Source organism: Dendrobates tinctorius, unplaced genomic scaffold (assembly GCF_039654945.1).
Source record: "Dendrobates tinctorius isolate UK_male_01 unplaced genomic scaffold, ASM3965494v1 ptg000293l, whole genome shotgun sequence".
Classification (NCBI taxonomy): domain Eukaryota; kingdom Metazoa; phylum Chordata; class Amphibia; order Anura; family Dendrobatidae; genus Dendrobates; species Dendrobates tinctorius.
Genome location: NW_027361960.1, coordinates 10,854,570 through 10,879,619, shown reverse-complemented (window position 1 = coordinate 10,879,619; position 25,050 = coordinate 10,854,570). Strand labels below are relative to the sequence as shown.

At 46.6% G+C, this 25,050-nt stretch overlaps 1 protein-coding gene across 2 annotated transcripts in view; it reads right to left on the bottom strand.

The window, feature by feature from the left end:
• COG2 (component of oligomeric golgi complex 2) overlaps positions 1-19,737 on the bottom strand; it is a 159,107-nt gene extending 139,370 nt beyond the window's left edge. Inside the window, exons 1-5 of one of the 2 annotated variants that reach the window (XR_012226896.1) lie at positions 19,557-19,737; positions 17,411-17,572; positions 12,026-12,091; positions 11,732-11,812; positions 3,678-3,775 (exon numbers count right to left, since the gene is read on the bottom strand). Coding sequence is in view for 1 of the 2 variants with exons in the window: in XM_073560121.1 (XP_073416222.1) it covers positions 3,678-3,775; positions 11,732-11,812; positions 12,026-12,091; positions 17,411-17,572; positions 19,557-19,628 (479 nt within the window). In the remaining variant the exon portion in view is untranslated. The remainder of the gene's footprint in view (positions 1-3,677; positions 3,776-11,731; positions 11,813-12,025; positions 12,092-17,410; positions 17,573-19,556) is intronic. The other variant, XM_073560121.1, reaches the window with a different exon arrangement.
• Between the last annotated feature and the right edge of the window lie 5,313 nt (positions 19,738-25,050).

Genomic DNA, 25,050 nt, shown 5'->3' with positions numbered 1-25,050 from the left:
TAGCGACATTGCCTCTCTCAGGGACATGCGTGGTCTGTCCATTGCTGCTCTTACCTTATTTTTAATGAGCATAATTTTTACCTGAGGGAGTAGACACCTCTGGGTCGTAGAGTCTAAGTGGAACCCTAAAAATGTCTGGAGGGAGAGTGGAACAAGTCTGGACTTCTGGAGGTTGATGATCCAGCCTTGATGATGCAAAGATGAGACCGTATCAGCCACACGTTTAGGACACTGGGTGATTGAGTTCCCAATAACTAAAAAGTCCTCCAGGTAAGGCACGATCAAGGTGTCTTTTTGACGAAGATAGGCCATCACCTCCAACATCACTTTGGTGAAGATTCTTAGGTATCTTTGGTATATGTCATGGATAGGGAGATGATAGTAAGCATCTTTTAGGTCAATGCTTGCCATTACACAGTTCAGAAAGAGAAGCCTAATGGTGGACCTGATTGATTCCATTTTAAATTTTTGATAAACGTATTCAACTTTTTCAGATTTATGATTGTTCTAAACGTATCATCGGGTTTGGGAACCAAAAATAAAGGAGAGTAGAACCCTCTACCCTCTTGTCTCTCTGAGACTTTTACTAATACCCTCTTGGATAGTAGACTCCGAATTTCCATTTTGAGGGCTTTTGTTGTATTGGTGAGTTAAGAGAGGTTATAATAAATGAGTCGTGGGGAATACGAAGGAATTCTAGTTTTATTCCTTCTTTGACTATATTTAAAATCCACAAACTTGATGTTATTGTTTGCCATTTTGGAGAAAAAAGTTTCACTCTACCCCTTACTGGGGGTACTGGTTGTTCAGTATTTATTCTCTTTTCGGAATCCTGAACTTCTAAACATGGTACCCTTTTGCTGCTCTTCTTTTGTGGCCCATCTCTTTGATCTTTCCGTTTGCCTCCTCTTTCCAAACGGCCGCCTTTTAAAGGCTCTCCTGTAGAAAGGGATAGAATTTAGGGAAGGGTGTCTGCAGATGCATCGGCCATGAAGGCTGCCGCTCCTCTAATTAATGGAATAGCAGCACGCAGTTTTTTCCCTGGATACTTTCTGCTCAATCTGTTGGTCCAACTGGTCTAACCATACGAGCATTGATCTGGCAGTGCATGTGCTGGCTACTGCTGGTTTAAAAATGCCCGTAGTTGCTTCCCATGAAATTTTTAATGATGACTCCGCTTTGCGGTCTAGTGGGTCGGACAGTAGGCCCGCATCCTCTACCGGAAGAGTAGACTGCTTAGAGGTAAAGGCTACAGCAGCGTCAACCTTAGGAATTTTCGTCCATTTTAGTAGCTCGTCACTAAATGGGTATTTTCTGTTTGATGCCGATGGGAGGAAACTTCTCTGATCTTGTTTCTCCCATTCTCGCTTTATCAGAGCCTTAATTGCCGGTATTAGTGGAAAAGCTCTCCTTTTCCTCTCCGCCAAACCCGCAAACATTATATCTTGCGTGGTTTGAGCGCTCTTTGTCTCCTCACACCCCATAGTGTTTCTTACGGATTTGACCAATTTATCCACACTATCCAGGGGAAAACATGATCGTCCCTCAATATCTGATGACGTGAGTGAGGAGTCTGAGGCTATCTCTTGTTCCTCCTCTGAATCTGAGCTGAGAGTCACTTGTTTCTTGCTCCTACCCTCTGAGGGAGTACTAGCACGGGCGATAGCCTGTAGTTCATCCCTAATGATGGTCCGTATGTCCTTAGATGACACTGCGGCTCCCTGTCTGGTCTCCCTAATGCATTGTTTGCAGAGTTTTTTGGGGTAGGAGTCAGAGAGAGACTGAGCGCATAAAGCACATTCTTTGTGTTCTGATTTTTCTTTTTTCTTTGCCTGGAAAGAGGGAGGAGACATGGCGAGAAAAGAGGGGGGGTGTCAGCTTAATAGGGTCAGCTTAATAGGTAGAGTATTTCTGCGCACTCACCGAGTGAAGCTTACAGTACCAGATCAGATGGCTGAGGTTACATTCCTGGATCTTGCTTCTGCTGCGTCACTCCTGCGAGCAGTATCTGTGGACCCCCTGCAGGAGCGGTCTTAGGAGATGCCGGCCCCTATCGAGTCCCTTGTTGGAGGATGCGCATCTCCTGGGGATGACATCTTTCACCGCTGACCACCCGCAGCGGTTCATTTTAAATAGGCTTTTTTTTTTTCCTTCTTCACCGACCCGGAAGTTCCTGTATTTCCAGGTCAGGCCTTGAGCCTGCACAGTAGCGCTTCGCCGCTGTACCTATGCCGATCTGCCCCGGAAGTTCACCCATTACTTCCGGGGCTGGAGCGTCCACCCGGTCGCCGCATGCGCAGGCCCGACTCAGAGTACTGGCCTGTGTCCCCAGGCGCCGGAAAGCTCCTGGCAGCAGCGCTGTTCCCCACGCCACTGGCGCTCTTACCAGTACACGTGCGGCGGCTCCCCGATGCTCCTTGAGCCGCCGCAGAGCTTGGCGCTGCCATCCCGGAGCTCCATGTATGCCGCCGGGGTGCTCTTGAGAGAGACCGGGCGGCCCTTCCCGGACCCGGTCATCGCTCCAACTCTCTAACAGACGAGGGGGGAGCCGTCTAACGAAAACTCCCCCGACGCTGCATCTGGACCGCAGCCCCTGCCGTTCCTTCCGATACTGCACAGGTGGCGTGCGTTGGCCCAGGTATGTGTTCCTGTAGGATTCTTCCTGAGGTTCCCCTAGGAACAGGAAACCAAAACTGAGGAGGAGAGGCGGACCGCCCCTTTTATTTCTCTGTAGGTTTCCTGTTCCTATGGGGCGGATCCCGCTACCTCCAGTGGGTGCTGTCGTGGTGAAGTGTAAAAATGAGGGGTGCGCCTTAAAGTCCGATGTACCTGCTCTGGATGTGATTTTTGGGCAGAGCAGCGGGTCACAGAGGTAGGAGCCAGCGGCTAACTCCTGTGCCTGCTGCTAAAGAGAAATGAATACTCACTGCATTCCATGCCCATGGGATAAGGGGGCCATACACACCAGGATATCGATGAGGGAGCCATGCATTCCATGGTAGGGATGAGGGGGGTCATGTGTATCAGGATGGGCATGAGGGGACCATATACACCAGGATAGGGGATATTAAGTACAGAATTGACCACATTTTTTTGCTTCAATTTTTTTTCCCCCTAACGTCTTCCTCTAAAACCTAGGTGCGTCTTATGGTCCGCTGCATTTTATAGTCAGAAAAATATGGTATTCTAGAATGCCTTAAAAACACGACCTCTTGGGGTACTTGAGAACACTGCTCTAGAATATCTTTTTTTTAACAATTGTTTGCTTGTCTCTAACAGGTTTCACCATAATCATGCATGGACTTATTCTTTTAGAAACATGCCATTGTATTCTGAATGCTTTCTAATTTGTTAATGATCATAGCATAGGGGAAGGACACAGATATCTGCTAACCTGGTCCAAAGTGATTGACAAATACTGCATAGCATTAGGTGCCATGTGAACAGTGGCTATAAAGTTGCAGAAGAGGCCCTTTGGCTCTGCACTGCAGTGATACACATGGGTATTCCACGTACTTCTGTATAGCTTCTATGACAGAAAACCACCATTAGTTGGCATTCATTTTACTGACAGATTCATACAAAATCAGAGAGGTAAAAACCTCCACAGGCATCAATATGTAAAGGCCTATGGGAATTTATACAGCGCAATCATGTGCACGAGGCCCAAGTCTCACCCATTCAGCTCTGCATTTTCTTTATGGTTTTGGGAGTTCAAAATGTTTTCAATCTTCTCAACAGAACGTATGACATGAATCATCCTTAACACACACATCTGAAACAAAGAAATGTTAGCCATCAAAACCAAGATTCAACATGTTCTGTCTGGATCAGCTTATTTACCGCATGATAATTGGCCAGAATTGGAAGCTCTTCACAAACTGTGATAAACATCCTAATAAATGTTGATATGATCTGTGCCTCACATCATTGCCCAGTCTAAAAGGCAAAGCAATTCAATGACAGAACGTTTGATCCCATGTTTTACGCAGGCTTAAAAATGAGCAGTTGCCAGCAGATCCCCTCATATCAATGGAGAATGTGATCCTTACAACTGTGTTAGGGTATGTGCACACGTTGCAGAAAATTTCTGCACAAAAACCTGAATCCCTTCCCAGAAACCGCACCTATTTTTCCGCGGCGGTTTTTGTGCGTTTTTTGCACGGTTTTGATGCGTTTTTTACCGCAGCGGTTTCTAAAAGCATGGGAGAAGCCTAAACCGCGGGAAAAAAACGCAAATTTAATGTGCATGCTGCGGTTTTTGCCGCGATGCGGTTTTTTCGCGGTAAAAAACGCATCAATGTGCACAAAAAGTGCAAAATGCATAGAAATGACTGTGCACCTTATTTTTAGCGGTTTTATAGTGAAAACCGCGGTAAAAACCGCTAAAAAAACGCTGTGTGTGAACACAGCCTTAAGTTTATGACAGCAGGGGACAGACAAATACATGAACAAGTGTTTGCATAAACCCATCTGTGGAGACATGGGTGTCAGCGGGTGCTCTAGACAGCATGGACCAGGGATCATCTCCACTAAACGCCCACTCTCCTTTTATTGCGGGCATAATAATACTCAATCAATACAGGATGAGGGTAAAACAATGTGGCAATACTTTGACAGTATATGAAAGAAAACACGGATGGCACCGCTATTACCGTAATTGGTCTGAGCTGTGTGCAGTTGTCATACCGCTGGCTTGCCCTCAGCCACGGGTGCTCTTCCTTAGGAAACCGCAGCAATATCCATAATCCATTGAAGAAAAGGAGGACCCCACACTCACCGGGCTTGTGAAGAAAAACTTGCTGCTTTATTGACACATGTAAAACATGTTGGCCGGGGGGAGTGAGAGCAGGAGTGAACAGGGAGCTGACAATGGCCGTTTCGCACTGAACCAGCGCTTCAATGGGACCTGTTGAAGCGCTGGTTCAGCGCCAAACGGCAGTTGCCAGCTCCCTGTTCACTCCTGCTCTCACTCCCCCGGCCAACATGTTTTACATGTGTCAATAAAGCAGCAAGTTTTTCTTCACAAGCCCGGTGAGTGCGGTCCTCCTTTTCTTCAATGGATTATCAATACTTTAATGAACCACAAAACAGATAACATATTGAACAGTACCAGCAAAATACTCAAGATGGTTTCAAAATTACAGAGACTAAACCTTCCACTTGCTTGCAGGAAACAGAGCAGCTTCGACTTAGGAGCTTCCAGAGGCGACTAAAAGAGATAAGAGAATATGTTCGGAAACGATCGCCAAATCTGAATTTGCCATATTTGTGCTATTTTTGTATTCTATTTGTACCGAATTTATGTTTGACGTTCTGTTACGAACATATTCATCCAACTCTAGTCCCATTGACTCCAATGACATTTGACAAATACAATATTCGCCGGCGATCGTCATCTGAACTGAATTTTGCTAAATTCGCTCAACTCTGCCGACTTGCCCCACCTGTGACACAGAGAGGAAGTAATGACAAGCTTTGGAAGCCGACAGTACATTGAGACACAAGGCCACGTGACCAGAGACTCACAGCCTGGATTCTCCAAACATGTCCATGGAGATAAGCGATCGGTGGGTCCCAAACCTGGCTTTCCCAAACGCATCCATGGGGCTCAAGTGACCAGTGGGTCCAAATTCTGACTTCCCCAAACGTATCAATGGGTTCAGTGATGGTCAATGGAGCCGACTGTAGCCTTTCAGCCGAGGCCTTGGCCCCCAAGCTGCCATCCTGTAGAATGTCACGTGTCCCTCGTGATGGAGTCATGATGTTCTGGAAGCTATCTTCTTGAGTGTGACTGTGGTTTTGTAAAGAGGTTCTGGTTATTTGAATCTCTTGTTACAAAGGCATATCCACCTTATGTAGTTCACAACTGTCCGTGAAGTCTCAAGTCGTCATCCAGAGGTCAAGAGGAAGGTGTGATGAGACTGACTCGCATTGTTTGAATATTCAACTTACAGTTTTTCCTCCACTGTTTTGCAAGTCAACAAGCCACAGGACCCACACAATAGTCAATCAACAAATTACGCAAACATCCATTGTTCAATGACCCTGCAGGCTGCAACATGTCTTGCAAAGTTAGCAGACAATAAGTTTCAGGAGTGGATTTAAGAGGCAAACATCAGCCATTCAAAAATCAAAGTTTAAAACTCCTATAACAGTATATAGTTCTTAACCAACTGTAGAACAAACACATCAATTCAAAAGTCAAAATAAAGAAAATAGTCTATGCCTCCTGGCTTACTGAAAATAGAATTAGACTTACCGGTAATTCGGTTTCTAGGAACCTTCCACGACAGCCACCTTGGAGGTTGTCTCCCCGCCCTAATAAGGGACAGGAACACAAAGAGGTTAAATAACCCTCCCCTTCCTGCTACCTCAGTGTTTTTCCTGACATACTAGAAGGAATAGTTACCACCAGTAGAGCAGGAATCATCAGGCAAACATATCATATAGGGAGGGAAATTAGTGCTGTCGTGGAAGGTTCCTAGAAACCGAATTACCGGTAAGTCTAATTCTATTTTCTATAGTCAGCTTCCACGACAGCCACCTTGTAGTCATGCCAACGTTAATTTTTCTAGGGAGGGACTATGGCTTGCAAGACGCGTCTGCCGAATGTCAGATCCCTATTGAAGTCCAGTCTATAGTGTCTAGTAAAGGTGTGCACAGAGGACCAGGTGGCAGCTCTGCATATCTGCTCCGAAGACGTATTTCCCCTCGCTGCCCAGGACGTAGCGACTGATCGAGTGGAGTGGGCTGTTAACGACTCAGGCGGAGTGAGATGTCTTGAGGAATATGCCAGGGAGATGGACTGCTTGATCCAGGCCGCTATCGTGTTCTTTGCCGCTTTCTTCCCTTTGTTATTTCCTGAATACTGGAGGAACAGGTTCTGATCGATTCTCCAATCCCTGGTTGCCTCGAGGTAGCGGAGAACTACCCTGCGAACGTCCAGGGTATGAAACCTTCCCTCCTTCGGATTAGAAGGATTTGGGCAAAATGAGGGCAACACGATATCCTGGCTTCTGTGAAAGTCTGACACCACCTTGGGCAAAAAGGAGGGATCTAGACGTAGTACTATACTGTCTGAATTGAGTAGGAGGTAAGGTTCCTGTACTGATAGGGCCTGTAGCTCCCCCACCCGTCTAGCCGATGTAATTGCCACCAGAAACACTGTTTTGAGTGTAAGTATCTTTACTGAGATTTCTGACAGGGGCTCAAATGGGGCCTGTGTCAGGCTGTTGAGTACTAAATTAAGATCCCAGGGGGAACACGATTAGGGAGTGAAGGACGAATCCTGCCTCCCGCTACCATGAATCGCTTGACCCAGCGGTGTCTGGCTAGGTCTTGGTCAAAAAAAGAACTAAGGGCAGATACCTGTACTTTCAACGTACTTGGAGTAAGCACTAGATCTAACCCTTTCTACAGGAAGTCTAGTATTTGGGCTATATTTGGATGGGAGGGGTCAGGGGCCCCAGGGAGGCACCAGGAGCAAATTTTTTTCCATATTTTGCCATAAATTGCATTCGTCACCAGCTTTCTACTTTTTTGAAGGGTCCGAATTACCTCATCCGACAACCCTTTAGCTTTCAGAATATTGGCTTCAATAACCAAGCTGCTAGACGTAGCCTGGTCGGGTTCGGGTGTAGTAAGGGACCCTGAAACAGGAGGTCGGTCCTTTGGGGTAGAAGCAAGGGACCTTCTTGGACCATGTCCAACAGAGCGCTGTACCAGCTCAGCCCTGGCCACATGGGAGCCACTAGGATCGTTGTGACTCCATCTGCTCTTATCTTTTGTAACGTTCTTGCCAGCATCGGCATTGGGGGAAAAGCGTAGGCCAGTCTGAAGACCCATGGATGGGCAAATGCATCCGTCCCCTGGGCTCCGTACGTGGGACTGAGGGAGAAATAAGTCGCTGCTTTTGTATTCTGCGCATTCGCGAACAGGTCGACTTCTGGGTCTCCCCATCTTGAGGCTAGGGTCTGGAAGACCTCCTGGTTCAGACACCATTCTCCTGGATGGACGTCCTTCCTGCTCAAGAAGTCTGCTTTGATGTTTTCCGACCCCTTCAGGTGTACTGCGGAAATGGATAACAGGTGCTTCTCTGCCCAGAGGAAGATTCTTGTTGCTACCTTCTTTAGACTGGCGTACTTTGTGCCCCCTTGGTGTCTGAGATATGCCACCGTGGTCACGTTGTCGGAGTATATCTGAACATGATGGTTCTTGACCAGGGCTGATGCGGCTTTCAGTGACTCTTCCACCGTCGTCAACTCCCTTAGGTTTGAAGATCCAGATCTTATGTTCTGGGGCCACTGCCCCTGAAAGTATGAATCCTCGACCACAGCCCCCCAGCCCCTCACGCTGGCATCGGTACATAGTACTTTTAGAGGAAGTTGATCCCAATTTACTCCTCGTCTCAGGTTTCGGTAACTCAGCCAACACCAAAGAGCCGCTTTTACATGTCCTGGAAGCAGAATCTTTTTTGATAGGTTGTTCGGATACTTCCTCGCGTTCATCAGGACATATGAGTGGAGGACTCATGTATGAGCTTGTGCCCAGGATACCGCCTGAATGCACGCCGTCAGGGAACCCAGGATGGACATGGCGTCCCTCAACATTGGCGCCCTTTGGTCTCTGAACCTGATTATTTTTTGCCGATCTTCGGGGAGAAAGGAGGTTCTTTTCTCCGAATCCAAGAGGATCCCCAGGAATTTCCTCCTCGGGGAAGGATAGAGGGACGACTTCTGGAGATTCGGTATCCACCCTAGGCCTTCGAGTATCTGTAGGGTTCTTGATACGTCCTGGTTCAGCCGGGTTACCCATGGCGCGACGATCAGCAGATCGTCTAGATACGGCACAATGCATATCCTCTGAAGTCGGATAGAGATGACTGCTTCCCTCATGATCTTCGTGAATACCCTTGGTGCTGGGGATACCCTAAACGGCAGGGCACTGAACTGGAGGTGGCCGATTCCTCGGTCGTGGGAGACCGCGAACCTCAGAAACTTCCGGTGATCTGGATGAATGGGAACGTGGTAATACGCGTCCCTTACATCTATCGTAGCCATTTGCCAGTTTTGCTCAATGAGCGGGATCGCTGACTTCACCGATTCCATCTTGAACCTTCGGTACTTGATGAAGTGGTTCAGAGGCTTTAGGGTTATTATGAGCCTGTGTTTTCCTGAGGGTTTTCTTTTTATCAGGAACAGGCGAGAATAATGTCCCCTGCCCTCCTCTTGCGGAGGTACATATGAGACCACTTCTTCCCGTAGGAGTTCCTCTATCTGACGTAACAATATTTTCTGCAGACTTGGGGACTGTGCCGGGGTAATTCTTAGGGCGTTTGGGGGGGGAGGGGGTGCTCGAACTCCAGCTTCAGCCCATATTGTATAGTGTGCAGGACCCACTGGTTCGAGGTCGTAGCCTGCCATTGGGCGAGAAACTGTGCGAGTCGACCCCCTACCCGGGAGTCACTGCTTCTCTGGGGGCTGCTGCTGTTGGGGCACAAGGATGTTTCTTCCTTTACCCCCTTTCGGGTAGCTCCATCGGCCCGTCTTGCCCTTTCCCCTGAATGGCCTCTGGGAGGTCTGCTCTCTTGAGGGACGAAAAAAACGCCTTTTGGTGGATTTCTGTTCTGGCAGAGATTTATTCTTGTCTGAGGCCTTCTCCAGGATATCATCTAGGACCGGCCCAAACACGTGGTGTCCCTGGAAGGGGAAAGCACACAGTTTCGTCTTGGAGGTGATATCACCTCCCCATGACTTCAGCTACAAGGCTCTCCTGGGCGAGTTTGAAAGGACAAGGGACCTTGCTGCCACCCGTACCGTTTCTCCTGAGGCATCAGCCAAATACCCTGTTGCCTTCTGGAGGATTGATAGGGAGTTTAGGATTTCCTCTCTTGGAGTGCCCCCCGATAGGTGGTCTTCCAACGTGCGTAGCCAGAAAAACAAATATCTGACCACGCAGGTGGATGCAATATTTGCTTTCAGCAGGTTCGTAGAGGCCTCCCAGGACTTTTTAAGATGGCTCTCTATTTTGCGATCCATTGGATCCTTCAATTGGGAAGCATCCTCAAAGGGTAAGGACGTCTTCTTAGTGACCCTAGATACTTGGACGTCTATTTTAGGGATCTCCCAAACAGAACTATCACCCTCTAGGGGAAAACGGTTTTTCAGCTCAGAGGGCACAGTAAGTGCCTTCACGGGGGAGGACCACTCCTGAGCTATTAAATCCTTTATAACCTCATGAACTGGGAAACCCTTTCTACCTCTGGGTTTCAACCCTCCAAACATCTCATCCTGAACTGAGAGCTTGATCTCCTCCTCCAATCCCATGGTATTTCTCACCATGGATACTAACTCCTCCATATCATCCGAGGAGAAATAATATTTTTTCGCATCATGACTGTAGGTGGACGTGGAGCCCTCAATTTCCCAAATATCCTCCGATCCGGACCTCTCCCGAGTCCGAGTCAGCCTCCACGGGTGCCCTTTTTCTCTTTTTTGAGGTAGGGCCCTGGGCCTCGGGGGTCTGGGCTGCTATGGAGGTCTGAACCTCCTGCCTAATGAGAGTCTTTATGCTGTCAAACAGGGAGGGTTGTTCGGTACGCAGGATATTTTGCGTACAGGGTTGGCATAACTTTCTGTAGTCAGAAGGAAACCTGGCACCACAAATACCACACTTGCGGGGGTTTTTAGGGGCAGAGGCCTTGTCTTCCTGCAAGAAGAGAAGGCTTACTCAGACCCGTGCCACCGTATTTTGACAGACAAGGGACCTGGCCCTGCTACTCACTGTAGGAGGGGGAACGCTGGGCTCCGCAGATTCTGCAGCTGAGGGCTTCTCACCATCAATGTCTGTACACACCACAGACACACTGTGCTTACCTGGAGCTGCTGCACCCTTTTTAAGGGTGTTGCTGGCGTTCGTTCTCTGGTGCTCCTCCCTCCTCCTCTGTCCCTGGGGAGGATGCTGGTCGACCCCCGCCGCTGTTGGAGCCATTTCCCGGGTCCCCCGGGTGCCGGCGCGCATTTCCCCATTGCAGGACGCCGGAGGCTGCAAACCGGAAGTGTGTGTCATCGCTACTTCCGGTCTACTGCCCGCCCCCTCTGGCGCGCGCGGCTTCCTCATGCAGCGCTGGAAGGGGGAAGGACGCCGGGGAGCTGTGCAGGATCCCGGCAGGCACGATACTGCCCCGCTTTACCCCGGAGGGCGTGGGAGGGGCGGTCATGTCCCGAGTCACACCAGTGGTGGAGACGGGAGCAGCGCATGGAGGAGGAGAGGAGAACCCCCCGACCTCGGCTGCCCAGCTTTTGGTAAGGATCTAGGGCTCCGCTCGCTGGCCATGGCAGCCCCTTGTGACCTCTTCATGCCCCGATAGGGGACAGGAAAAACACTGAGGTAGCAGGAAGGGGAGGGTTATTTAACCTCTTTGTGTTCCTGTCCCATATTAGGGCGGGGAGACAACCTCCAAGGTGGCTGTCGTGGAAGGTGACTAGAGAAAAAAGACATTGGGTTTATTAAGATTAAATGCTGTGTTGTCCACACCATCATTTTGCAATTTATAGGCCTGAGTAAAAGGACCCTTAGCCGTGCTCTAAGGTTTAGGAGATACTGAAAGGTGGAGATTGTACGAGTCAAAAACATCCACATGCAAACTGATGCCACATTAGCATAAAGGTCTACCACCACAGTAAAAAAAAAAAAAAAAATAATATCAGTACAAGGAACATGGACTTGCCTTTTTTTTTCTTATATCATCTTGTTTGGCCAGACGCTCATCTACCGCACTTATGCTGTCATTAACTGATGTTTTCAGGCTCTAAAAATTGGAAGGAGGTAATTTGAAGTTTAGCAAAGCTATATATTTCGTCATATGATTAGAGCATGCAACAGGTGCAATCACGGTAACAGTATTCATACCAGTCTGAAAACGATTTACTGGTTTTATTAAAATAAAGCTTATAATATCTACAGATCTATATTCTGTTGCCAAGAATTTTTATAACCAAAATGTAAAATACCCCACACATACCAATACTTCTTCTTTCAGTTGTCCCAGTGGTACGGAAAGTTGACTCAGAGCTTTATCCATTCCAACCTGCACAATAAGATTAGGAAAATCGCAAACAAAATCAAACTGTTTGGTTTTCAGATAGTGACAATGTTTCTATGTCCCATTAAAGCTAAATGCCTCCCACTAAAGGAAACCAAAAACACTAATGCAAAAGGTGGTAGGAGACTTGTGTACAACATCCAGGGCTCATTCCGACGCAGGGTGACTCCAATAGCTTGGTATCATTGTTCCACAGCTCTTTTATTTTAGAGCTTGCGGCACATTTTTAATTTTTTTTGTACAAATTCAAGGAAAGCAAAGGAAATGTGTCATCGGGAGATGACCTATTGTTTAAATCAGGTTTTCATGGTAAATGTATTAAAAAAGTGCTATTTTTACTTTGATATTACAATCTCCAAGGGAGAACAAAATAGAAATTTTCAATTTTCCCACTAGCCACTGAGGCTTTTCAAACTAATGCCCTGATTCAGGAAATCCATATATACATCAGCAATAATGTACAAATTTAGGTGTGTTGGCATGGCTTTACTCACAGGACAATAATGCAGAGAAGAAATGGCCAAAGAGAATCTGTGAGTAATGCACCCTTGGTAAAGAACAGAAGACAAAGAAAAACAACTAAATAAAGAAGCCCATAGCTCTGGAACCAGATGGTGGATTAAGTGAAACAAAACAAAAAAATACAAAAGAAAAAAAATATTCAGGGCAAAAGACAAAAGAAAAGCAAAAACTGGAGAATCTGAACTGGCGACAGGTTTGCTTTTAAAGGGGTATTCTAGGACTTTTTTCCCACAAGGGCTAAGCTATCAGCAGGTAGTTGCTAACTACCCTCAGGTTCTTTGGTGCAACGATTTCCCCCTGCTCATAGCGCTCACGGCAGGGGAATAGTTACTGTAAATGTAAAAAAAAAAAAAAATCATTTAAAACATATAAAAGTTTAAATACCTCCTTTTTTCCCTCAAACATAAATAGTAAAATTTTAAAAATAAAAATCTTATTTGGTAATTCAAAGTTCAGAAATGCCCAAATAATGAAAAAACATTTATCCCATATGGCGAATGCAGATACTGGGAAAAAAAATTGAAATACTAGAATTGAATTTTTTTTGGTTGTTGCAATTCTCACCAAAAACGCAATAGAAAAAAAAGATAAAAAACGTTGCATAGAATCCACAATGGTAGAAACAAAAACATCAGCTCGGTCGATAGACGCAAGACAGTTATGGGACTCGAAAAACAGAGACACAAAATTTTTTTCACCATTGAAATATGAAAAAGCCTTATAAGCTTTGTGATGCCGTAATCCTACTGACCTGAAGAATCATATCATGTCATTTTTACCACAAATGCCAAAAAACAATTGCAGAAATGGATTTTTTCTTCTCTACTTCACAGCACTTGAAGTTTCTTTCCAGCTGTTCAGAACATTGTATGGTACAATGAATGGTGCTGCTCAAAACTACAAATCACAGTGCTACACCACTTCTGGAACTCCTACTCAATATGGGGGTGAGGCCTCACTTACATGGCTGCTTTTTATTTTGCATGTGATAAAAAGACCAATTGTTTTTCACAGGGCTGTGGAGTTGGAGTCTGTGTCCATTTTGGTGAAATCGGAGTCGGTGTAAAATGCACGGACTCTGAATCCTAAGATATATAATAAACTGGGTTCAGTAGTTCAGTGGAAGATGTGCTGTAAATGTTTTCATAACAATTTGGGAAAGTTCTAAAACGTTGGTTCTTTTCCTGATCTAAGGATTTCAGCTTTTAGTTGAGATGAATCTGTGCTGCACTTTATATACATGCTCAGTAGTGACCAGTGCTGTGGAGTCAGAGGTGAGATGAATCTGTGCTGGACTTTATGTACATGCTCAGTAGTGACCAGTGCTGTGGAGTCAGAGGTGAGATGAATCTGTGCTGCACTTTATGTACATGCTCAGTAGTGACCAGTGCTGTGGGGTCAGAGGTGAGATGAATCTGTGCTGGACTTTATGTACATGCTCAGTAGTGACCAGTGCTGTGGAGTCGTAGTGGAGATGAATCTGTGCTGCACTTTATGTACATGCTCAGTAGTGACCAGTGCTGTGGGGTTGGAGGTGAGATGAATCTGTGCTGCACTTTATGTACATGCTCAGTAGTGACCAGTGCTGTGGGGTCAGAGGTGAGATGAATCTGTGCTGCACTTTATGTACATGCTCAGTAGTGACCAGTGCTGTAGAGTCAGGGGTGAGATAAATCTGTGTTGCACTTTATGTACATGCTCAGTAGTGACCAGTGCTGTGGGGTCAGAGGTGAGATGAATCTGTGCTGCACTTTATGCACATGCTCAGTAGTGACCAGTGCTGTGGGGTCAGAGGTGAGATTAATCTGTGCTGCACTTTATGCACATGCTCAGTAGTGACCAGTGCTGTGGGGTCAGAGGTGAGATGAATCTGTGCTGCACTTTATGCACATGCTCAGTAGTGACCAGTGCTGTGGGGTCAGAGGTGAGATTAATCTGTGCTGCACTTTATGCACATGCTCAGTAGTGACCAGTGCTGTGGGGTCAGAGGTGAGATGAATCTGTGCTGCACTTTATGTACATGCTCAGTAGTGACCAGTGCTGTGGGGTCAGAGGTGAGATGAATCTGTGTTGCACTTTATGTACATGCTCAGTAGTGACCAGTGCTGTGGGGTCAGAGGTATGATTAATCTGTGCTGCACTTTATGTACATGCTCAGTAGTGACTAGTGCTGTGGAGTCAGAGGTGAGATGAATCTGTGCTGCACTTTATGCACATGCTCAGTAGTGACCAGTGCTGTGGGGTCGGAGGTGAGATGAATCTGTGCTGCCCTTTATGCACATGCTCACTAGTGACCAGTGCTGTGGAGTCAGAGGTGAGATGAATCTGTGCTGCACTTTATATACATGCTCAGTAGTGACCAGTGCTGTGGAGTCAGAGGTGAGATGAATCTGTGTTGCACTTTATGTACAAGCTCAGTAGTGACCAGTGCTGTGGGGTAAGAGGTAAGATGAATCTGTGCTGCACTTTATGTACATGCTCAGTAGTGACCAGTGCTGTGGGGTCAGAGGTGAGATGAATCTGTGCTGCACTTTATGTACATGCTCAGTAGTGACCAGTGCTGTGGGGTCAGAGGTGAGATGAATCTGTGCTACACTTTATGCACATGCTCAGTAGTGATCAGTGCTGTAGGGTCAGAGGTGAGATGAATCTGTGCTACACTTTATGTACATGCTCAGTAGTGACCAGTGCTATGGAGTCGTAGATGAGATGAATCTGTGCTGCACTTTATGTACATGCTCAGTAGTGACCAGTGCTATGGAGTCGTAGCTGAGATGAATCTGTGCTGCACTTTATGTACATGCTCAGTAGTGATCAGTGCTGTGGGCTCGGAGGTAAAATGAATCTGTGCTGCACTTTACATGCTCAGTAGTGACCAGTGCTGTGGGGTCGGAGGTAAGATGAATCTGTGCTGCACTTTATGTACATGCTCAGTAGTGACCAGTGCTGTGGGGTTGGAGGTGAGATGAATCTGTGCTGCACTTTATGTACATGCTCAGTAGTGACCAGTGCTGTGGGGTCGGAGGTGAGATGAATCTGTGCTGCACTTTATGTACATGATCAGTAGTGATCAGTGCTGTGGAGTCAGAGGTGAGATGAATCTGTGCTGCACTTTATATACATGCTCAGTAGTGACCAGTGCTGTGGGGTTAGAGGTGAGATGAATCTGTGCTGCACGTTATGTACATGCTCAGTAGTGATCAGTGCTGTGGAGTCAGAGGTGATATGAATCTGTGCTGCACTTTATGTACATGATCAGTAGTGACCAGTGCTGTGGGGTTGGAGGTGAGATGAATCTGTGCTGCACGTTATGCACATGCTCAGTAGTGACCAGTGCTGTGGGGTCGGAGGTGAGATGAATCTGTGCCGCACTTTATGCACATGCTCAGTAGTGACCAGTGCTGTGGGGTCGGAGGTGAGATGAATCTGTGCCGCACTTTATGCACATGCTCAGTAGTGACCGACCGATGCTGAGGGGTCAGAGTTAGGGAAATTGAGGAGTTGGAGGTATGGCTTACTGACTCCACAGCCCTGGTTTTTCATCAGTATGCTGGATCAAATGCTTATGCTATGTTGATCTGTGTGTTTTTTTTTCCCATTTGTGTAGCATCAATTTTTCTTCAATTAAAAAAAACAACAAAAAGAAAAGATAAATCAAAGATTCTCTTACTCATAAAACAGACAGCACACCGACAACATCATCCATATTTTTAACAAACTGACTAAGTTGAACGGGTAAATTTGATTCGCACATCAGATAAAAAACAAGACCCTCTTTTACAGTCTGCAAAAAACCCATCTAAGTATAGAACAGATATATAAACACATGCGTGTGTGAATGGGACCTAATAAAAACAGAAGAGCGCAAATTCCTGTGTGTACCATTGGTCACCTCTTCTTGCCACATATTGACAGAAAGTCCTATCAGGAATGCCACTTTAAGGTTTTGTTTTTGAAAGCGTTAAAGGGGTTCTCCAGTGAAAAATAAGTTGGCCCTTAATCTTAGGATACGTGACACCTTACAGTGGGGGTCTGAGAGCTGTGCCCTGCATCAGCTGGTAGAGGGGAACTCTGATCCCCTATACAATGGAGTGACAGTGACTATGCTGGACCCAAGCTCCATTCATTCCCTTTTCAGGTGCCAAGTGCTGCACTCTGCTTTTCCCGGAAGCCAAAAAGAGAAGGAATGGACCAGCGGTAAGACATGTGCACTGCCGATCTATGCTAATGGGGATAGAAGTGCCCCTTCAGGGATAAAATTCCTTGCTCGGCTGATTGGTATAGGTTCCAGTGATAATTAAGTCCTAAAGGGGTTGTTATACTGGACAACCACTTTAAAGGGAATCCGTCAGCAGGCATGTGCTATGTAATCTGACAGCAGTATTATGTAGGGATAGCATAAGTATCACTTCGTTTACTGACTGCAGGCGTTATGATACAGTAACCATTTTCTCTGCTGCAGATCTAGCAGAGCTCAGTTGTTGAGCTGTGTACAACCCCCACCACAGCTGTATGTATACATTGTATAATGACAGAGCGCTGCTAATCACTGCTGGGATGTGGTCGGAATGGGATGCAGGAGGCTAGTTGTCCTGCAGTGATAATCTCCTGCTGATAAGACACTGATTGTAGTGAAATAGCAAAATCCAGCTCACATCGCTGTAACCTGGGTGTAAGCCCCTTCATTGTGCTCCTCTTTGATTGCATAGCAAAAACCTGCTGACAGATTCCCCTTTAACACATCTGAAAGTATATGAAAATCCCTGAAGAAATATATTGTACCAAATTGGTCGAGAGGTTGACAAAGTCTGCGTAGTCCTTGTTAATGAGCTCAACCATGGCAGTTTTCAGGAGACGGTAATAAATCTCAAGATCGGCCCGAAGATCTTCCAGCTGCACGCGCTTTCTGCATTCTGACACAAAGTGGTCGACATCAAACGAGTCCTAGTGAAAGAGAAACTTATATGTACACGACAGGAACACAATATTTCACAAAAATTACCAATACCAGAGTCATGAAATGGAAAAATATATTAAACTGGAGAACGTAAGGGAAGCCATGACCCCGGGAAATGCCATTTACCTGCAGATAATAGCCCTGAAAGTGCGACTATTGGGAGAACATTAACTTCTTACTGGGGCCGCCGGCTTTCAGTCATGGGGGCGCACACAGAGCCACTACAGTCATCAGTCACTATGTCGCCGGCTTTCAGTCATGGGGGCGCACACAGAGCCACTACAGTCATCAGTCACTATGTCGCCGGCTTTCAGTCATGGGGGCGCACACAGAGCCACTACAGTCATCAGTCACTATGTCGCCGGCTTTCAGTCATGGGGGCGCACACAGCGCCACTACAGTCATCAGTCACTATGTCGCCGGCTTTCAGTCATGGGGGCGCACACAGAGCCACTACAGTCATCAGTCACTATGCCGCCGGCTTTCAGTCATGGGGGCGCACACAGAGCCACTACAGTCATCAGTCACTATGCCGCCGGCTTTCAGTCATGGGGGCACACACAGAGCCACTACAGTCATCAGTCACTATGTCGCCGGCTTTCAGTCATGGGGGCGCACACAGAGCCACTACAGTCATCAGTCACTATGCCGCCGGCTTTCAGTCATGGGGGCGCACACAGAGCCACTACAGTCATCAGTCACTATGTCACCGGCTTTCAGTCATGGGGGCGCACACAGAGCCACTACAGTCATCAGTCACTATGTCGCCGGCTTTGAGTCATGGGGGCGCACACAGCGCCACTACAGTCATCAGTCACTATGTCGCCGGCTTTCAGTCATGGGGGCGCACACAGCGCCACTACAGTCATCAGTCACTATGTCACCGGCTTTCAGTCATGGGGGCGCACACAGAGCCACTACAGTCATCAGTCACTATGTCACCGGCTTTCAGTCATGGGGGCGCACACAGAGCCACTACAGTCATCAGTCACTATGTCGCCGGCTTTCAGTCATGGGGGCGCACACAGCGCCACTACAGTCATCAGTCACTATGTCGCCGGCTTTCAGTCATGGGGGCGCACACAGAGCCACTACAGTCATCAGTCACTATGTCGCCGGCTTTCAGTCATGGGGGCGCACACAGAGCCACTACAGTCATCAGTCACTATGCCGCCGGCTTTCAGTCATGGGGGCACACACAGAGCCACTACAGTCATCAGTCACTATGTCGCCGGCTTTCAGTCATGGGGGCGCACACAGAGCCACTACAGTCATCAGTCACTATGCCGCCGGCTTTCAGTCAGTCATGGGGGCGCACACAGAGCCACTACAGTCATCAGTCACTATGTCACCGGCTTTCAGTCATGGGGGCGCACACAGAGCCACTACAGTCATCAGTCACTATGTCGCCGGCTTTCAGTCATGGGGGCGCACACAGAGCCACTACAGTCATCAGTCACTATGCCGCCGGCTTTCAGTCAGTCATGGGGGCGCACACAGAGCCACTACAGTCATCAGTCACTATGTCACCGGCTTTCAGTCATGGGGGCGCACACAGAGCCACTACAGTCATCAGTCACTATGTCGCCGGCTTTGAGTCATGGGGGCGCGCACACAGCGCCACTACAGTCATCAGTCACTATGCTGACGGACGGCTGGGAGCATACCCCGGCACTCGGTGGCACAGCGTATATACACATACTGCCGGGGTGTGTATACAGTATAATGAGCAGTGCGGTCAGTGGTGACTGAAAGCCGGCGGCTCCCGGGAGGAAAGAAGGGAATTTTCCCCCAATAGTCGCACTTTCGGGCAGCGCTGGAACCCTATTCACCTGCACAGTATCACTAGATCTGCAGCTAATGGCCCTTTCCAGAAGTCCATAGCAGGCAGTCAGCTCCAGCTCCCGGCATGGCTGCCACACAGCACACATGGAGACACACAGACACGCGTGGGATAACATCGCCACAGACCTTCATGAACTCATCTTTATCGAAACACAAGGCGCTCGGACTCTGCGGCAGCTGCATCCTCCCTCTCTCCATCACACAGCCCCTGACAACCCTCAGCTGACGCGGCACTTCCGCCAACCTCAAGGATCTGATGACGGCGAGTCATAGAGAGCGACGCCTTGGGCAGGAAGCTACGGATCACAGCGCCACCTGGTGGACGCTGAACGTGATCGCAGCCTGGAACTCAACTATCATTATTATTACTGTTAATTTACACCAAAACACAGGTGATAGTGGTAATAACAATAAACCTTAGAGAGATGATAATAATATTAATAGCAATTCATTGCAAATATAAGAATAATTATTATTTACCGAGATAACAAGACTGAATGTGAAACAGTTCATAATAATCATTCACTACATCGATAAGATAATAAATTCCTTATATAGCGGATGATAATAATAATAAATCCTTACAGAGCTGATAATAGTATTTTTTTACTTTGATTATAATTATTTCAGTACGAAATAATTGCTATTAATATTTTCTTTATTATCATCACAGTGAGAAATTATTGTTATTATTATTGTCCAATATAAAATTATTAATAGTAATAAAAATAATCGTATGCGATGTATTATTATTATTATTATAGGTATAACTGTAAACTCTCTAGCGTTCTCATAGTTCCTAGTGAATATTGAAGCCCGGCTAGGACCCCTGATGGGTTTCTGAAGCCCAGCCCTGTTGTGGGTAACCGGAGGGGAGATAGGTGGGTGTAACTTGTAGTAATAAGAGCAAATGCCAAATTCTAGTCTTGGTCAGTCCTGTGAGATGCCATTTCTCTTAGTTTTGACTATTACCCCCCAAAAAATGAAGAGCCCCCCTTCATAAAAGCCAGAGCCAACCCTGAGACATCAGGTTTAGTACATTTCTTCTGTTTATATTTTTGTTATGCAGTTGTATATACTGTATTGTTTTGTTCATTCTGTAACGTCTTTTGTATATTTTTATAACCACTGTCTACCTATCCGGATTAAATATATAAAATGTAATAGCGTTGGTCCTCTTGTTCTGAGAACCGCACCTCTGAAGCTTTGCCAACTGTTGTCCAATCGGTCTATATAAAACGATTGGTGGTGGCAGCTAGTTTTCAGTGGGTTAGTCTGGAGCTTGAAGGTGACATACCTAAGTATATATGCAGTATATTCCATGCGTTGGAATCAGATGTGTATATACTATACGTTCACTGTGAGCTCCCTAATATCCGGCCTAGTAGTGAAAGCATCCGTGGCCTCGTCCATGAATTGTCAGCCAATTGCATAATTGTCTTCACAATTGGAGTCGGCGGAGTGTTGATTCGTGAGCATCTGGCAATAACAATTTCTGTAAGGAACTACTGTATTATCTCTGTAAGAAACTATTATTGTCTCTGAACAATTATTCTTACTTCTTACAAAGATATAAATAATAATGATACATATGATAATAATAAATTCTTACAGATATGAAAACAACAATAACAATACTAATACAAATAATAATGATAGTTTTCTTTATATATAGCGCCATCATACTCCGCAGCACTTTACAATTGAGACATGTACTGACAGTAAATACATTACTGAGTAACATATTATTCAACAGTTACAGAAGGATTGAGGGCGCTGTTCATAAGCTTACAATCTATAAGAATAGAGCAGGGTTCCCCAACTCCAGTCCTCAAGGCCCACCAACAGATCATGTTTTCAGGATTTCCTTTGTATTGCACAGGTGAAGCAATTATCACCTGAGCAATACTAAGGAAATCCTGAAAAAATGATCTGTTGGTGGGCCTTAAGGACTGGAGTTGGGGAACCCTGGAATAGAGGACATGTGGCGCCCCCAGGAGTATGGTCGCCACAATGGCATTGCCTTCCTCCAGGGAGGGTGATGTCATGCTTGGAAGCGTCTCTCTAACAGTTAATCAATTTCATGCAGCACAGTTCCCACTCCAGGCCAGCACAGGGAGCTCTGAACCAGGATTGGGGGAGGAGCGCGCTCTGAGTGCCAGGAGGGGAAATAGTCAGTTAGTGTGAGGAGGGCAACGAGTGTAGACGTGTGGAAAGAAGCTGGAGGTTGAGCTGAGGAAAGAGAGCTCCCTCCCAGTGAGAGCGCATGATGTGGAGCCTGGTCTCCACGGTTGTATGGATACTGAAGGTCCTGCAACAGAAACCAGAGGAATAGGAAGCTGTAAATTCTCTATTCGCAACTAAGACTTGGAGGCACAACAGCGACGGGTGAGCCAAGAGAGATAGAAGGCTACAGCTGTCTGCCATACGAGGTGGTTCTAAGAGAAGATAAGGAAGAACTCCAGTGTAACACAATACTGGATGTACCTCAAGCCAGCGCTAGGAAGGAGACTACACAACCCATCTGATAGAGAGATTCCTGAGTTGCTTCCAGGTTAGCCTGCTCCTGTGCCATCTGTAACCAGGACCCTGGACTGTGTTTGCTAAGTAAAGGTAAAGAAACTGCACCTTGTTGTGTCCTTGCCTCCTTCCTGCAACATCCTCAGCACTGCTACATCTCTGCGCCAAACACTGCACCCTCTTCCTAACATTCCGCTACACTGCCCTGGGACCAACAGCCCTACCTGTGGAGGGCTACAAAATCATTGCTGCACTACACCATCCTTCCCAGAGGATCTGTCTGCAACGTCGGCTTAACACTTCCCTTCCACAGGTGGCGCCACGAATCACTTATAAACTTTATTCCCAACTCAACCCCTTTTACATGGGCGCCCAGGGCCACGGACCGGGTCACCGCTGCTGTGACAACCCCCTCTGAGAGACCGGCCCGGTACTGAGTACCCCACAGCCCTGGGAGGGCGACCCAGACACAATAGTTGACAAACAACAAATATAAACCTAGCACTCAACTTAAAGGTATTTGTAAGGCGGTTTATTGTAGTACACGAAAAAAGACGTTTCGGTCAATTTGACCTTCTTCAGTTACGTGTGGTATATAGATTGTGTAGAGCTTATAGGCATCTATCAGAGAGGACGATGGTACTTTAAGCGTTGAGGAGAATAATCTCTCTAAGGTAATGAGCTTGTCAGTATATAGGAAAGGGGCAAATGTGCCTCCAGATGCGGTGTCCACCGAAACGTCTTTTTTCGTGTAATACAATAAACCGCCTTGCAAATACCTTTAAGTTGAGTGCTAGGTTCATATTTGTTGCTTTAACGGTTTGGGAACCTAACCTTAGCACCATCTTGAGTTGTGCTCACGGTGTTCTTTCTATACAATAGTTGACAAATGCATGAACCAGCCATCATTATAATAAACTAGATGGTGGCCCGCTTCTAACGCATCGGGTATTCTAGAATATGGCCAGCGGGAGACCAATGTTCAAAAGATGGTCCAGGACGATCCACCACGATCGGGGATCTCACAGCGGGGGCCTGGTCGCTGCTGCGTGTCACACTGAGGCTAAGTACCAACGTTGCAGAAATGCTGCAGAAATTTCCGCAGCATTTCCGCAACTCCCGCCGCGGGAAAAATGCATGCAAATTCGTATGTGTTATCTGGCAAAAAAATGCGTTTTTCACGTGATTTTCGCGTGCAGAATTCAAACGCATTCCAAGCGATTTGAATCTTCGCGTGTAATGTGATTGACAGGTTGGTCACACTTGTCAAGCTTAGTGTTTGACAATTGTGATCAACTTCTTACTATTGATGCTGCCTATGCAGCATCAATAGTAAAAGATAGAATCTAAAAAATAATTTAAAAAAAAGGTTATTCTCACCTTCCGACAGCCCCCGATCTCCTCTCCACGCTCCCGGCATCTTCCTGTCCCAGTAATGCTTAGCGCGAAGGACCGGAGATGACATCACTCTCACGAGAGCGTGACGTCATCAGCGGTCTTTCGCGCAAAGCATTACTGGGACTGGAAGATGCCAGGCGCGTGGTGAGAGGAGGGAAAGAGTCCGGGGGCCATCGGAAGGTGAGTATATCACTATTTTTTATTTTAATTCTATTTTTTACAGGTTTATGGTACCCAGGGCCTGGAGGAGAGTCTCCTCTCCTCCGGACACTGGGTACCATCTGCACATTGAACGTTGCGCCGGTCATCTCCCAGCTGCGTCGCCGCTGACCTCTGTGCGGCAGGAGGTGACCAGCGGCAACCGTCGAGAGATCAGCAGCTGGCGCTGCTGATCTCCCGATGGTAGTGGTGGCGTGCGTCGTTCGAATGCCGCGCCAATTCGCGGCCGGACTGCACCTGTTGCTGATTGGTCGCGGCCGGCCGCGACCAATCAGCGACACGGGATTTCTGTTACAGACAGACAGACAGCCAGAATTAGACAATTATATAGTAGACTAACGCATCGGGTATTCTAGAATATGTATGTAGTTTATTTAAAGGGAATCTGTCTAAAAGGTAGTAATCAAGTTTCACTCACTGAAACGTACCTTAAATTGTTTCACAGAATACATTATGTTCCCTGTTTCCTACACAGCGTTTACCATACGGTACCTGGCAATTGTTTCAGGGGTTGCGCTGATGACGGAGACACACTCCACATATGGTGGGCATGCCCGATAGTGAAGTCTCTCTGGAAAGACGTCATAAAATTAATCAACACTGTCCTGAATAAGAAACTACTACTAACACCGACAATGTTACTTCTAGGGGACAGACCAATCCATGCGAATAACAAAATGTGCCGACTTATTGATTTTATTACTATGGCAACTAGAAACTACATAGCCAGTAAATGGAAAACTAATACGTTGTCAATATTACAGGTGAAAAAACGAGTTTACCTAATGATGCTGTATGAAAAAATAGAAGCCATTGGATCTGACTCTTTTGATGTTTTCAGAGGTATATGGTAACCTTGGATCCAGGCGCAAAAGAATGATGATCTACCTAGAATGATATCCCTATCCATGTAATATATAAATATAGTTATTATCACTTTTGAACATAGGACATGAAACAAATGTTCCACTATTTCGCATCGACTCATTTCTTAATAACAGCACTCATTGTCCATCCCCCCTCTTTCCTCCTTCCCCATTAACCCTAACTTAGTTGTGTTAAGACTGCTAATCTATAGTTTTATAAAGCTAAGACTATGATAATAAGGATATTGCATATTTTTCCATTTATCCTCTCACATATGTCCCCCTGCGAGGGGACCCTTGTGCTTTGATATCAATGTCTTTCATGTTAAAAGATATTCATGTTTTCAATAAAATCCCTCGGCTCCTGCGCACGCGTACTTTATCTGCCCTGTTGAGGAGGAGCAGAGGGAGAAGCAAGGAGGAGGACTTCATCGTATGAAGATGGGAGGCACCAGACGGGACGGCGACACCCATCGGACCGGACCGAACGCCGGGGTGAGTATAATCTAGCTATTTTTTCTTATCTTTCAGGTTTCATTGGGGGCTTATCTACAGCATTACAGAATGCTGTAGATAAGCCCCTGATGGCGGTGGCTGCAGCTTATAGGCCAAAAATG